At 40.7% G+C, this 15195-nt stretch overlaps 1 protein-coding gene across 1 annotated transcript; it reads left to right on the plus strand.

Annotated features, from left to right (window-relative positions):
- Nucleotides 1-865: 865 nt before the first annotated feature.
- Nucleotides 866-14893, plus strand: LOC118803601 (soluble scavenger receptor cysteine-rich domain-containing protein SSC5D-like; the record flags this gene model as incomplete). Its single annotated transcript, XM_036564073.1, has 5 exons — nt 866-882; nt 1321-1454; nt 8169-8479; nt 8572-8959; nt 14585-14893. Coding segments are annotated over exons 1-5 (1159 nt in total), but the record flags the coding sequence as incomplete, so codon positions are not given.
- Between the last annotated feature and the right edge of the window lie 302 nt (nt 14894-15195).

Genomic DNA, 15195 nt, shown 5'->3' on the forward strand with positions numbered 1-15195 from the left:
TGAAATGTGTTTACTGACAAGGGTTTTCCAAGGTTTTCCCAAGCCCATGTGGTTATATTCATTACAGACACAAATCAGTTTATAATGCAGTGCTGTCTGAGGAGTTGAAGGTATCGGGCGTTCAGTATTGGTTTTCAGTCTCACCGTCTGTGCACAGAGATTTCTCTGGATTCTCTGAATCTTTTAGTAATTTTATGGACTGTAGATGGTGAAATTGTTAAATTCCACCAGTCATGCATTTAGAAACATGCATGAACTGTTGAACTATTTGCTCATGCACAGTTTTTGCACAGTGGATACTGAGCCTTTAATGAATGCTCATCTTATACCCATATATGATAACTTCACTTGGTACCTATTCATCTGTTTACCTGTGGACAGTTCCAAAACAGATGTTTTTCATTATTCCACAAATTTCCCACTTTTACACTGGCCCTGTTTCAGTTTTTTTGGAATGTATTGCAGGCATCACATTTGGAATTAGCATATATTTACAAGAATTGATACAGTTGATAAGCAAAAATATTAAATATCTCTTCTTTTTGCTGTTTGTAATTAAATACCTGTAAGTCGATCTCTTTTCTGTTTTTATTTGCATTTTATCTACCTAGTGACAACTTTTTTGGTTTTGGGTTTTCAAGACTCAGAACTGCATAAAAGCTCACAATTTTTTGTTTGTCTAAATATCACATTTATTTACGTCACATACTTGGAACTCTCCAAGCACAGTATGTGATGTGAACACTGCATAAAAAGCACAAACAATGACAAATACTTGCAATGTGTTTCTAGGCATGTTGAAATCTGTGCTCGACACACTGAAATTCTTTCAACTACCTGCAGGAACTCTTTAGCTTAGTATGACATGCAAGATGGGAACACGTCAGCGTGAAGCCAGAGAACTTTGAACTCTTGTCTCTCAATTGGGGCACAACTAAGTAACCAACTACTGAAATATATTAGTAATATTGATATTTGTTTTCATTATAACCTTTGTTATGTCACTAAAACCAGTACTTTTGTCATGTTTGATCAATGTGTTATCAATAGTGTTATCAATAAATGATGAATGAAAGTAGGTTAATGTAAGTTAACACATTGATATCAGTAATAAAAGAGCATTCCATGTTCTCTGTTTTCCTCATGTTAGAAGTCAGGCTGGTTGGTGGTTCTCGCTGCTCTGGGAGAGTGGAGGTGCTTCATGGAGAGACCTGGTCCACAGTGTGTGATGCTGACTTTGACCAGCAGGATGCAGAGGTTGTGTGTCGAGAGCTGGGCTGTGGGACTTCCTGTGGAGGTGCTGGGAGCAGCTGCTTTTGGCAGAGGGGAGGGTCAGGTGTGGTCAGAGGAGCTTCAGTGTAGAGGCAACGAGTCTCAGATTCACTTCTGTCCAATATCATCTTCACTCAAACACAACTGCTCCCATGACAGTGATGTGGGTCTGGTGTGTGCTGGTAAGCACTGAATGTACTTTAACAAATGTTTTATTTCTATTTTCTCCATGTGGTCAAACGAAACATTTAACGTATAATGACAGACCTTTTAAAAACTGACATATTTAATATCTGTTTCCAAAATTTTGGGACGCTGTGCAAAATGTAAATAAAAACAGAAGGCATTGATGTGCATTGATATATATATATATATCTATATATATCATATACATATATATATATATATATATATATATATATATATATATATATATATATGTATTTGCCCCCAACTCAATTTTTTTGAAACATTTTGCTGGCATCAAATTCAAAATGTGCATATATTTTTAAAATTATAAAAATTTATATTTCAATGTTTGATATGTTCCTGCCTTCCGCCCAATGACTGCTGGGATAGGCTCTGCTAAAGCCTGAGTAGACTGACAAATCAATGTGATTATCAGTTATTAATCTCAGTGTTACTGAGCTCTGCTAAAGCCTGAGTAGACTGATAAATCAATATGATGATCAGTTATTAATCTCAGTGTTACTGAGCTCTGCTAAAGCCTGAGTTGACTGATAAATCAAAGTGATGGTTAGTTATTATTCTCGGTGTTACTAAGCTCTGCTAAAGCTTGAGTAGACTGATAAGTGGTTTTCAAGTGATAAGCTTAGCATTGGTGTTGTACTGGACTCCTGCTCAAGGAATTGTGAGAGCAGTAGACTAAAGTAGGTGGTGAGACAACATGTTAAGAATTTCTAATCTTCATTTAAACATTAAAGGCATTTTTTTCATTAAGATTACAGGAAGAAAATTGCTAACAAGTGCCGGCGAGGAACCGTGTGAATTAGGTTTTTAAAAAAAAGAAAGACAAAAAAACTGACAATGATTTATCAGTCTACTCAGGCATTAGCAGAGCCCAGTAACACTCTTCACATTAATTTGTCAGTCTATTTGGTCTTTAGCAGAGCTCAGTAACTCTGAGATAAATAATTGATCATCACATTGATTTATCAGTCTACTTAGGCTTTAGCAGAGCTCAGTAACACTGAGATTAATAACTGATCATCACATTGATTTATCAGTCTACTTAGGCTTTAGCAGAGCTCAGTAACAGTGTCTGTACACCTGACATTCATGTTTCATGATTCATGTAAGCAGTCACACATAACAGCACAGTCACAAAACAGTATAAGTGGATACAGTTTTACAGTTCTGTACAGTGTTGGGTATGGAGTTAAGAGTCCTTTGTACAGTGAAGACCACACAAGGATCCACATAGCACAAGGCTCTACGATGCACGTGAGCAGCCCATCCAATCATGGCAGATGAAGCGACAGCACCACAGAGGACAGAGCGCCGGCTGCATCGGACCCCCCTGGGACAGGATTGAGTGGTGTTCACATCAGACCCGCTTGGGACGGGCGGCTGCTCAGCTCAGGGAAAGAGAGGGGGAGGGGTAAGGGGGACAGATAATTAGTTCTGTTATGGGTGACTGAACAGAAAGTTGACAGAGTGCAGCGGTAGGCCTGGCTATGGCAGCATAACTAAGAGGGAGAGCCAGAAGGCAACAAGGACATGAGGGCTCCCTGAGTCAGCGCCTCTCTGCTCCATCGTCAACAAACTTGAGTGAATGCATAAGAGCAGTGGGACAACAGAGCAGTGGGACGACAGAGCAGTGGGACGACAGCACCAACATTCCCAGATTACCATAAGACTCTCTGTCCGTGAACCCCCAGATCTGCACCTTTTTCTAACAGGAAATCTAATTAAACAAAGGCTCGACTAAACAGGTACGTTTTTAGCCTAGACTTAAAGATGGAGGCTGTGTCTGAGTCCCGAACACTGAATGGTAGCTTATTCCAAAGCTGAGGGGCTTTGTATGAAAAGGCTCTTCCCCCTGACGTAACTTTATTAATTCTAGGTACTAATAATCAGCCTGCACCTTGTGATCTAAGTGGGCGTGTCGGTTGATAGTAGGAAATAAGGTCACTGAGGTACTGAGGAGCAAGGTCATTCAAAGCTTTATATTGCAGTAGAAGAATTTTGTACTCAATGCGGAATTTAACTGGCAACCAATGTAAGGTACACAAAATTGGGCTAATGTGGTCAAATTTCCTGGTTTTGGTGAGAACTCTGACTGCAGCGTTCTGGACTAACTGAAGCTCGTTAAGGTTTTGGCTGGAACAACCAGAAAGCAGAGCATTACAGTAATCTAACCTGGACGTGATGAAGGCGTGAACTAATGTTTCTGCATCCTGTAGCGACAGTGCATTTCTTAAATTAGCGATGTTACGCAGGTGGAGGAAAGCTATTCTGGTAATATTGGTAATATGCTCATCGAAGGCCAGATCGGGATCGATCGTGACACCAAGGGTTTTTACAGATGTGCCTGGTGCAATTGAGAAACTATCGAGATTAAGAGTAAACGTAGGCAGATTATTCCTAGCAGCTTTTGGACCAAGAAGAAGAACTTCTGTTTTGTCCGAGTTTAGTAAGAGGAAGTTACTTGACATCCAGTCTTTAATGTCTTTTACACAGTCCTCTATCTTATTAAGTTCAATTTTGTCCTCTGGTTTAGCTGAAATATACAATTGTGTATCATCGGCGTAGCAGTGGAAACTGATGCCATGTTTTCTAATGATGGTACCTAGTGGTAGCATATATAAGGTAAATAATATAGGTCCTAAGACAGAGCCCTGTGGAACACCATACTTTACTCTTGTGAGAGCTGATGGTTCACCGTTTACATTAACAAACTGATAGCGATCACTAAGGTAAGATTTGAACCACGAAAGAGCTTTACCTGTCACTCCTACTAGCTTTTCAAGCCTGTCTAATAGAATGGAATGGTCTATTGTGTCAGAAACTGCACTAAAATCAAGTAGAACCAGTAAGGATATGTTTCCTTTGTCAGCGGATAATAAAAGATCATTTACCATTTTCACTAATGCTGTTTCAGTACTATGGTGAGGCCTGAAGCCAGGCTGAAATTTTTCATGTATATTACTCCTATGCAGATGGGAACATAATTGTTTTGCCACGGCTTCCTCTAAGATTTTTGATAAAAAGGGAAGATTTGAAATAGGTCTATAGTTTGATAACTCAGAGGGATCAAGATTAGGTTTCTTAATTAGGGGTTTAATTACAGCTAATTTAAGAGCCTTTTGAATATAGCTGAGGCTGAGAGAAGAGTTTATTATAGGTAGAAAAGGCTTGGTTATTTCTGGCAAAATGTCTTTAAGTAAACCTATAGCATTAGATTTATAAGACACTGCAATTGTTAGCTGTGTGTTTTGAATTTTATGCCTAATCGATTCAATTTTATTATTAAAGAAGTTCATGAAGTCATTGCTGCTTCATGAACTTCAAAATTGTAGGCAGATGGTATCTGGGCTTCAGTAGCTGCTTGGTTATTAGTTAATTTAGAGATTGTACTGAATAGTAGTCTAGGATTATTCTTGTTATTTTCAATCATTGACGAGAGATAGGCTGAACGTGCTGACTTTAGTGCTTTCCTATAGTCTATAAGACTCTCCTTCCAGGCAGATTGGAAAACCTCAAGTTTAGTCTGATGCCATTTACGCTCTAATCACCCAACAGTCTGTTTCATAGCTCAAGTATGATCATTGTACCATGGAGCGAGCCTTTTCTGCCTTAATCTTTTACTTTTTAGTGGAGCCACAATATCTAAAGTAGAGCGAAAAGTGTCCTCCAAACATTTAGTCAGCATATCTAATTCATAAGGTTTTCAATAAAGCTATTGGGTGTAGACAATGTTATAGTACGCTTAGCACTATAGCGTGTGGATGAACATATATTACGACTAAAACTGATTTCATAAGAGATTAAGTAGTGATCTGACACTGCTGTGGTCTGAGGAAGGATGGCCAAATGCTTAATGTCTATACCTAAGGTCAATATTAAGTCTAGAGTGTCAGAAGCCAAAACAGTCTAAAATAGATACAAATGCCTTACTTAGCAGATCCTGTGGTTTGTTTATGTGGATATTAAAATCTCCAACAATTATTACTTTATTCAATTATTACTTTATCCCATGTGGGGCTGGCATGAGAATGGCGTCTCCCGGTGTGCGAAAAGACGAGGTTGGCGCAACCACCGAGGGAGAAACTTCCCGGGCGGCTTTGAGCTGCGACTTCTGCCAAAGGAGCTCGCCCTACTTTTTTAGGAGAGCGGTGATCTGCCGGTCCAGCTGGGCCAACTCTGAGCTCAGTGCCTGGAGAGCTCGTTCTTGGGGGGGACGCCATGGGGGATGGGCTGAAGAAATATCTGTGTGAGAGATCGAGAAAGAGAGAGGGAGAAGACAAAATAAGAGGGAGAGGCGTGAGGGGGTTAGTGGCCTGCTAAGCGAAAAATTTTCAAGTAATGTTTGGACACTGCTCGATCTGAAGCTCTAAGGTATGCTGCTCTCTGTTGCTCGCAGTGACGTGCTCTCTGTCGCTCGCAGTGACAGCTACAAAGCTAGCTCATGTTACATTGGTGATCTTATTGATTATTAATTGATTATTACAAAGTAGCAGTGCTGTTGTCAGGTAGTCAAGACTGCCAGTCCCGAGTCTGAGTCAAGACTGAGACTGGGACACATTGAGTCCAATGCTGGTACTGCAGATTTTATATGCAAATTTGTTACAAATATTGTTGAGTATTTAAAAAAATACATTATATTGAGCTCTTTGATTGTTATGGCAAAATGTTAACTAGTTATGTGTGTATTTACACGGCAAGCATGACCAAAACAAAGAAAATACAGCAGTGAAGACATTCTGGGTTTCACCTGTGTGAGAACTGAAAAGAGTAACTAATGTTCTGTGCTGTTTGCTCAAGCGTCATTTAAAATGAAGCTTTAAAACCCAAGGCCATTCTAGCACCACCACTCTCTATTTATGGACCCTGTGGTAAGACTTGCAGTACGTGGCTTGGTTTGTTCACGTAAAAAAAAGAAAAAAACATGGACAACCCTGAAAAGAGTGTGTTCTACAGTGAATCAGATGTTCCTTAAAAATTAGTTTTCTGACTGTGCTGGGAGGTCAGAGATGGCAGAGAATTTGCAATCAAGGTTCAAAAAATGGCCTGCTTTATCTCCAGGTTAGGAACTTTGACAGCCTATGTAGCCAGTCAGCCTATGTGGCCATAATCTTGTAAGTATGGTGGAAGTTGTCTGATCCTCTCAGAGTGATGATAGGGAACATTATAAGATGGTATTTATGGGGAATCAGCTGCTCTTATTGTGATGTCTTCTGGAGTAGGTGGAGAGAAGCTGTACCTATAAGTCTCTATGCCTGATTTGAATGGTGTGGCACATGGTTAGGTGGTAGTCAAGTGGCGTCTGTTCCTTCTGTGGCCCTACACATCTTTCAGAACTGAATAAGGGATAGGTGTGCTTTCTTGTACTGTGCCTTTGACTTAGGAGTCTTTTATCCAAGAGGGTTCAGTGGTTTGGCATGATGCCACTTGTCAGGTATCATTTTCTGGTTAAGTCTGTATTGTCTGTCTTTCATATGAAACAGTAAAAGATCTGGACATTTATGGGTTAATAGTGAAAGCTTCTGGAGTATGATAGTGTTGAATGCTGAGCTGAAGTCAATAAAGAACATTTTAACATAAATAGCTAGTGGCATTTTAGTGTGTGCATGTGCTGCACAGAAAGAATGGCACATAGCAATGCTGCAGAGGTTTTTCAACTACTGAGTGTCACTACTGAGCTGAGAATAGTCCATCAACCAAAGTATCCAGCCAACAGCATGATGTGGATATACATTAATGTCTAATAAATAAACAGTGAAGGGCTAGTAAATGAATAATATAAACTCTGCACCATCAGAGCTTTAGTCTCTAACTTTACATCTCAAGATGGACTAAGAAGGCAAATGTGTCTAACAGACTGGACAGTAAGTGCACACAATGCTTAAAAACTTCAGTAACACTGCTGTACCTGATCCACTTGTACCAGTGATAAACAAAGTCTCTACAAGTGTAGAGGAGAACTGGGGCCCATTATCTGTATTGACCTGGAGGTGAACATCATTAAGAATAAATCACGTTCCTCCCTGATGCTGCAGGCATTCCTCATAAACTGTTCAGTGTAGATGTTTTTGACGGCAGGAAAACCTGACCCAGCAATAACATGTAATTTCCCTGTGAGTGTCACCACAGTGCTGAGAATGATCCACCCCCAAATAATACCTGTTTATTTGGTCCTGTGTTGGGTCCTGATAAGTGATCAATGGGGTAAATAAATGATTATGCAGGAGAACAGTTGCACTACAATCTGTAATTATATAACTACAAAATGGACCTATACGATAAGTGGACCAGATAAAAGTATATATACATGCCACTTTCCCTCCTCCTAAATTTAAGAAAATCTTTGGACATTTCAAAAAGTATTGCAGTGTGGATGAAATCAGGGTCAGGACCCAGAATCTTCAGAGCCATCCAAAACAGCAAGTGAGACACAAAAGATGCCTAGTCGGCAGACCAGCAACAAATATGTCCAGCTAATCCACAGCACGCTCCAGTCAGAGGGTAAGATACCCAAAGATCAGAAAAGGGTCAATATAGAGGTCCTAGATATAGAATTTAATGTAACTTCAATTTAATTTGACTCGGTTTAAAAAAACACAAAGATAAAGTAACTTTGCAGCATGTACATGTGATGAAGTAGCATGTAGAGCAAAGCCTTTGTTTATTTTTTCTTTCTCTCTCTTGTACAGGGAGTGTGCGGCTGGTTGATGGGGGTAGTCGCTGTGCTGGGAGAGTGGAGGTTCTTCATAGAGGACAGTGGGGAACAGTGTGTGATGATTACTGGGATATGAGAGATGCTGCAGTGGTGTGTAGAGAGCTGCGCTGTGGAGAGGCTGTAGATGCACTGAGTGATGCTCACTTTGGATCAGGATCTGGACCAATCTGGATGGATAAAGTGGACTGTAGTGGGTCAGAGTCTACACTGAAGATCTGTAGATCAAGAGGATGGGGAAAACACAACTGTGATCATTCTAAAGATGTTGGAGTCATCTGCTCAGGTGTGCTGCAATGTTTTAATATATCATTAAGGATTGAAAACATAGGATATGCTTATGCAGGCCTTGGTAATTAAAAAGATTATGAATTATCTAGTGCATTTTAATGCAAATAAATCTGAATAACCACTTTCTCCATCATAGGAATGTCACTTTGTTTCTGTTCTCTCATAATATTGTAGGAGTCAGGCTGGTTGGTGGTTCTCGCTGCTCTGGGAGAGTGGAGGTGCTTCATGGAGAGACCTGGTCCACAGTGTGTGATGCTGACTTTGACCAGAAGGATGCAGAGGTTGTGTGTCGAGAGCTGGGCTGTGGGCTTCCTGTGGAGGTGCTGGGAGCAGCTGCTTTTGGCAGAGGGGAGGGTCAGGTGTGGTCAGAGGAGCTTCAGTGTAGAGGCAATGAATCTCAGATTCACCTCTGTCCAACATCATCTTCACAGAAACCCAACTGCTCCCATGACAGTGATGTGGGAGTATTGTGTGCTTGTAAGAAATACATCTTTCATAGTTGCTTTCATAGTGTTTACATTTTTTTAGGGGTTTAATTTTCTGCATCTCTCTGGCTCTGCATGAATATACAATAACCAACCCCTTAATTACGTACATATCTTTGTATCTACACTCATTATCCATTTTATCTCCACTTACCAAATAGGTGCACTTTGTAGTTCTACAATTACAGACTGTAGTCCATCAGTTTCTTAGCATAATCTGTTAGCCCCCTTTTACCCTGTTGTTCAATAGTTAAGATGACCACAGGACCACCACATTTGCGTGATGGATCATTCTCAACACTGCAGTGACATGGCATGTTTGTGTGTTGTGCTGGTGTAAGAGGAACAGACACAGCAGTGTTGCTAGAGTTTTTAAACACTGTGTCCACTCACTGTCCACTCTTTTAGACACAGGTGTAAAGTCAGAGATGATACCTCACCTGTTGCTGCACAGCTTGTGTTGTTCATCCTCTTGTGCTTCATCAGTGGTCACAGGATGCTGCCCACAAAACGTTTTTGGCTGGATATTTGTGGTTGGTGAGTTTAAAAACTCCAGCAGCACTGCTGTGTCTGAACCACTTGTAGCAGCTCGATACACCGACATGTCACCACCACATCAGTGTCACTGCAGTGCTGAGAATGATCCACCAACCAAATAATTCCTGCTCTGTGGTAAGTAAGCATAAGTACATTTTATTTATATAGCACATTTAAAACCAAAGTGCTTCACAATTTAAGGACAAAATCCACTTGATCCAGTTTCATTTACACATAAAATGCACTTTAACACTACCACATCTATAGTTACACCAGCACAAGCCACTGAATGGCTAATAAAAGCCGATCAATAAAAAAGCTTGGATTTAAAAACAGTCACTGAGGATGTCTGTCTGATGTCAAATTATAGGCTGTTCCAAAGCCTTGGTGCTCCTTTTAGTTCAAACTGAGACCTTAAATATAAATATACTGAAGGAGCACATTGTTTTGTACATGGTCTTACCTCTACATACATTATGGACATGCACGTAGGTGCAAGGCCTTGTAGTGCTCTAAAAACAAATAAGGCTACCTTATATTGGATTCTGTAATAAATTTGGAGCCAATACAGAGATGCTAAAACTAGAATAATGTCATCTCTTCTTTAAACCAGTTGTGAATAAACAAGAGGTGTTTCACTGACCCCAGCACATGACAGTCAGTATTCCAATTGGGATGTAACAAGGGTGTTGAATGACTTTTTCCATATTAGTTGGGGTAAGAAATTATTTAAGTCTGGAGGTTGTTTTTAGCTGGAAAAAACTGCTCTTAACCACTGCATAAATATATATATATATATATATATATATATATATATATATATATATATATATACATACATACATATATACATACACACACACACACACAGTCAAAATGTTTTTTTTTCTTTTTTTGTGTTTAAGAACGATGTCAATTGTGAAGAAACAACTTTGTCCAAAACACTTGAAAAAAATGATATTGAACGAATTTGGTTTTGGGTACAGGGGCTCACAGGGCACAGTATCAAACATTTACATGTAGTGAATAAAATAAAAAATAAATATAAAATAAAATAAAATACAATAAAATAAAATACAAAAAAAACTGAAATAAAAATAAAATAAAACATGCATTCCTACCATCACTCACACACACACACACACACACACACACACACATACACACACACACACACACACACACACACACACATTCATACCTGTAACCTTTACATTGTGCAAAGTATGAGTCTTCAGTTAAAGTGCTGAGTCCAGCAACAGTTAAAGGGTGTAAAGTGGCAAAGAAAGGGATCGGTGAGTTGACAGTCAAGATAAGTGGGGTAATAAGGCAGGTAAGTAAGATGCTAGAAGAAGCACTGATCTGAGACTGTAGTTTCAGAGGATGGAATGTTGAGTGTGATACTATATACCAGTATATTTACAATTGTAGTTTAGAAGCTGGAATATTGTTTATGTGTAATAATTAACTGTTTAAGAGAGTAATCGCTTGTGGGAAGAAGCTCCTCTGTAGCCTGGACGTCCTGATCTTCATTTGGCTGAAGTGCCAGCCTGAGGGAAGGAGCTGGAACAGGTGGTGGCCGGGGTGTGACGAGTCAGCGGAGAGTTTCTCTGCACGCTTCCTGGTTCTGGAGGCATGCAGTTCCAGCAATGTGGGTAACTAAACCCCAATTGTCCTCTCTGCAGACCTGATGATGCGCTGCAGTCTGTGGAGGTCATGCTTGGTGGCTGAGATACCCCACACTGTGATGGATGTGGTGATGACAGACTCTATGATGGCTGTGTAGAACCGCACCATCAGCTCCTGGGGCAGGTTAAACTTCCTCAGCTGATGCAGGAAGTACATCCTCTGCTGGGCTCTCTTGATGATGGACCTGATGTTGCTGTCCCACTTCAGGTCCCTGGTGATTGTTGTGCCCAGGAACTTGCAATACTCTACTGTCACCACAGTTCCGTCCAGGATGGTGAGTGCTGCCAAGGTTGGAGGGCTCTTCCTGACGTCCACGGTCATCTCCACTGTTTTCGCTGTGTTCAGCACCAGGTTGTTGTGGCTGCTCCAAAGGACCACCTGATCAACCACTTGTCTGTAAGCAGACTCGTCACCGTCTTGGATGAGACCAATGACTGTAGTGTCATCTGCAAACTTTAAGATTTTGACTGAGTCCGTGGAGGTAGAGGCGTTAGTGTAGCAGTTAGCAGTTGGGAGAGCAGAGAATCCCAGACGACCCTGCCCCCCGCAACTTTCTCCAGCTCATTCCTGGGGACCCCAAGCTGCTCCAAGACCAACTTGGAGATATAATCCCTCCAGCAGGTCCTAGGATGACCCCAGGGTCTTGTCCCAGTAGGCTGTGCCTGGTACACCCCCACCAGGTGGATCAGATGCCCAAACCACCTCAGCTCGTTCCTCTCAGTGCAGAGTAGTAGTGGCTCTACTCCGAGCTCCTCACCCTATCAAGTAGAGTGTAGCCCACCACCCTGCGAAGAAAGCTCATTTCCGCCGCTTGTATTCGTGAGTTCATTCTTTCGGTCATTACCCACAGCTCATGACCATAGGTGAGGGTCGGGATGTAGACCGACCAGTAAACAGAGAGCTTCCCTCATGGCTCAGCTCCTTCTTCACCACTACAGTCCGGTACGGTGACCGCATTACTGCTGCCACCTGTCCCAGCCTGTGGCCGATCTCACGATCCCTCTTCCCATCACTCGTGAACAAGACCCCAAGATACTTAAACTCCTCCACCTGGGGCAAGTCCTTTCCCCCTACCTGGAGTGAGCATGCCATCCTTTTCAGGGCTAGGACCATGGACTCAGACTTGGAGGTGCTGATCCATATACCAACCGCTTCACACTCAACTGCAAAATGCTCCAGTGAGGGCTGGAGGCATCCATATAATCCAGCTAAAAGAACAACATCGTCTGCAAATAGCAGAGATGCCACCCTCCGGCCTCCACACATAATGCCCTCCTGACCTCGGCCACGCCTTGACACCCTGTCCATGAATATCATGAACAGGAGTGGCGACAAGGCAACAAGGCGGAGTCCAACACTAACACTGAAAGAACCTGACTTAATGCAGAGTATACAAACACAGCTCTCGCTCTGGGAGTACAGAGACTGAATGGCCCGGAGTAGTCATCCCAGCACCCCATACTCCCGGAGGACCTCCCATGAGATATCTCTGGGAACATGGTTGTAAGCCTTCTCCAAGTCCACAAAACTTTAAGAGTACTGAGTAAATGAAAACAAAATGAACTGAACAAAGACAAATGAACTGAGACATGAAACAAAATAACTAAAACTTAAGAACTGCAGAACTGAAGTGCAAAAGAGAAGGAGAGCAGGCTTTTTCCTTGTCGTTTCTTTATGGTTACATGTTGGCTTTCTCACTCCCTTTGACCAACTGGCAAACTTCCTGTTTTCTGGCTTTAAGGAAAGAACTTTGAGGGTGGAGTTAAGGCGGAGCTAAGGCAGGAAAAAGGTTTTGGTGGGTTTGTTTGGTTTCATATAATGAATATGCAATTTCTTTGTCTGCTGGGCTGCTGAAGTTTCATTACATGATACTTGAGAGAGTCTGATTGTGGTTAACACTGAAGTAAAAGAATATTATAAGCCTGCAATTTCATATAAAACATTACTGTTTCCATAGTGACTGTTACAAATCTAAACATATTTCATACCATGGTTACATACAATTACTTGAATCTTTAACCATTCTACTTACATAAGAAATGCGACTACTTAAGACAGACAATTTTGAAGTTAAAACTCACACTACCATTTCTAATCAATGCTTAAATGAAAGGTTACAGTGTAGTAAAATAAAATGAGTACATTATCACCAATATTTCTGTAGATATGCTGGCAGAAACTGTATGCTTAAAGCATATATATAGTCAAACAAGCTACAAATCTTATGATCCTACTTCTAATAAAACTACACAAAGACTTGAAAGAAGAGCAGATATATAACATTAAAACTATTATTCAAAGAAACAAATGGATTGTATATTTCTCAAACAAAAGAAAAGAAAAAAATAATTAAATGAATTAAATAAACACAGTTACAAATGATCAAAGATCAACACAATAACCTAGATTAATGGAACAGGGTTACAATTCAAACATCAAAATAACTTGTAAGTGTAGAGAGTTTGGTATTAATTCACCTTTGGGAAGGAATAATTAATTCATGTCACAGTCACAGAGGTGTTCTTCACAGTTTGATTAAAGAGAGTCATTTGATTTAATAAATTCTGATGTTCCATAGTTTACCAGTGAGAACAAAAAGAAGCAGAGGTTTAAAGTTCAGTCTCTAGCAAAGCCCTAAAGGAATTTACGATGCTAAAGAATTTCTAAGGTGTCTGCTAAGGGACTTGTAAAGCACATTAGCCCCTCACTCAAGGCTGGTTGGTGGTGCCATCTTGGCCTCTGTTTTAGGCTAGATGTCTCTTTTTGTGGAGGAAGGTGAGATGTGTGTGTGAGAGAGGGAAAGGAATTTTCAAATGTCATAATTTGTCTGTATCCAAAATTTACTCCGCTGATGTCCAAGCGTCTCTTCAGGATGTTTAAAAAAGGTGGCATGAGGTTCAATTAAGTTGCAATTAAACTGTACAAATGTCAAAAGGAAAAAAAGAAAGTCTTCAGACCTCTGGGTCAAAAGTAGGTTTGTTTGAGGTGAGAAGAGGAGGGGGTTGAAAGTCTGTTTAGCACCCTGAGTCATAAATTTAGCTGTTGGTTCTCCCTTGCAGACATCTTGCTGCCTGCAGATACAGATTTCACTTTGTCCCAAAAAAGTTCTGATCAGTTTACAATTAAAATTAGCCAAGTACACTACAAGGCAAACAGCGGATACACACTGGATTCATTGCAAAAAAACATGGATGTTAAATTCTCCAATTTTATACACACATGCTTTCATAACTGACTGTAGACTAGAACTATAAAGTGCACCTATATGGTAAGATGATCTGATCAAATGGACAATGAGTTACAAGGAGGTTTGCTTAATGAAGTGGCTGGTCAGTGTATATTCATCTCTTTCTCTCTTTTCATGTCACTCCCATTTTTCTCCCATGTACAGTCAGTGTGAGGTTGGTAGATGGTGGCAGTCGCTGTGCTGGGAGAGTGGAGGTTCTTCACAGAGGACAGTGGGGAACAGTGTGTGATGATGGCTGGGATATGAGTGATGCCGCAGTGGTGTGTAGAGAGCTGCGCTGTGGAGAGGCTGTAGATGCTCTAAGTGATGCTCACTTTGGACCAGGATCAGGACCAATCTGGATGGTTGATGTGGACTGTAGTGGGTCAGAGTCTACACTGAAGAAATGCCATTCAACATTATGGGGTAAACATGCCTGTAATCACTCTAAAGATGCTGGAGTTATCTGCTCAGGTAAGCTATTCCAATCGTATTACCAGAATTAGTCAAATCTCCTTTTCTGATCAGCACTGATTTGTTCTCTTTTATCCATCACTGAATCCATAATTAATTTTTAAATCTTTTCCCTTAACATTTGCAAATATACATAGAGATAAGTGACAAAGTAAAGGAATCATGAACATAAAATGTCTTAGTAAGTTGTCGTCATACTCATTAAGCCATTCAGTGACCTCTCATGCCCTGTGAATGACAACATTGTCATCCTGGAAAAGGCCACTCCAATCAGGACAAAAATGTTTCTTTATCAAGTAAAG

Source organism: Colossoma macropomum, unplaced genomic scaffold (genome assembly GCF_904425465.1).
Source record: "Colossoma macropomum unplaced genomic scaffold, Colossoma_macropomum, whole genome shotgun sequence".
Taxonomy (NCBI): domain Eukaryota; kingdom Metazoa; phylum Chordata; class Actinopteri; order Characiformes; family Serrasalmidae; genus Colossoma; species Colossoma macropomum.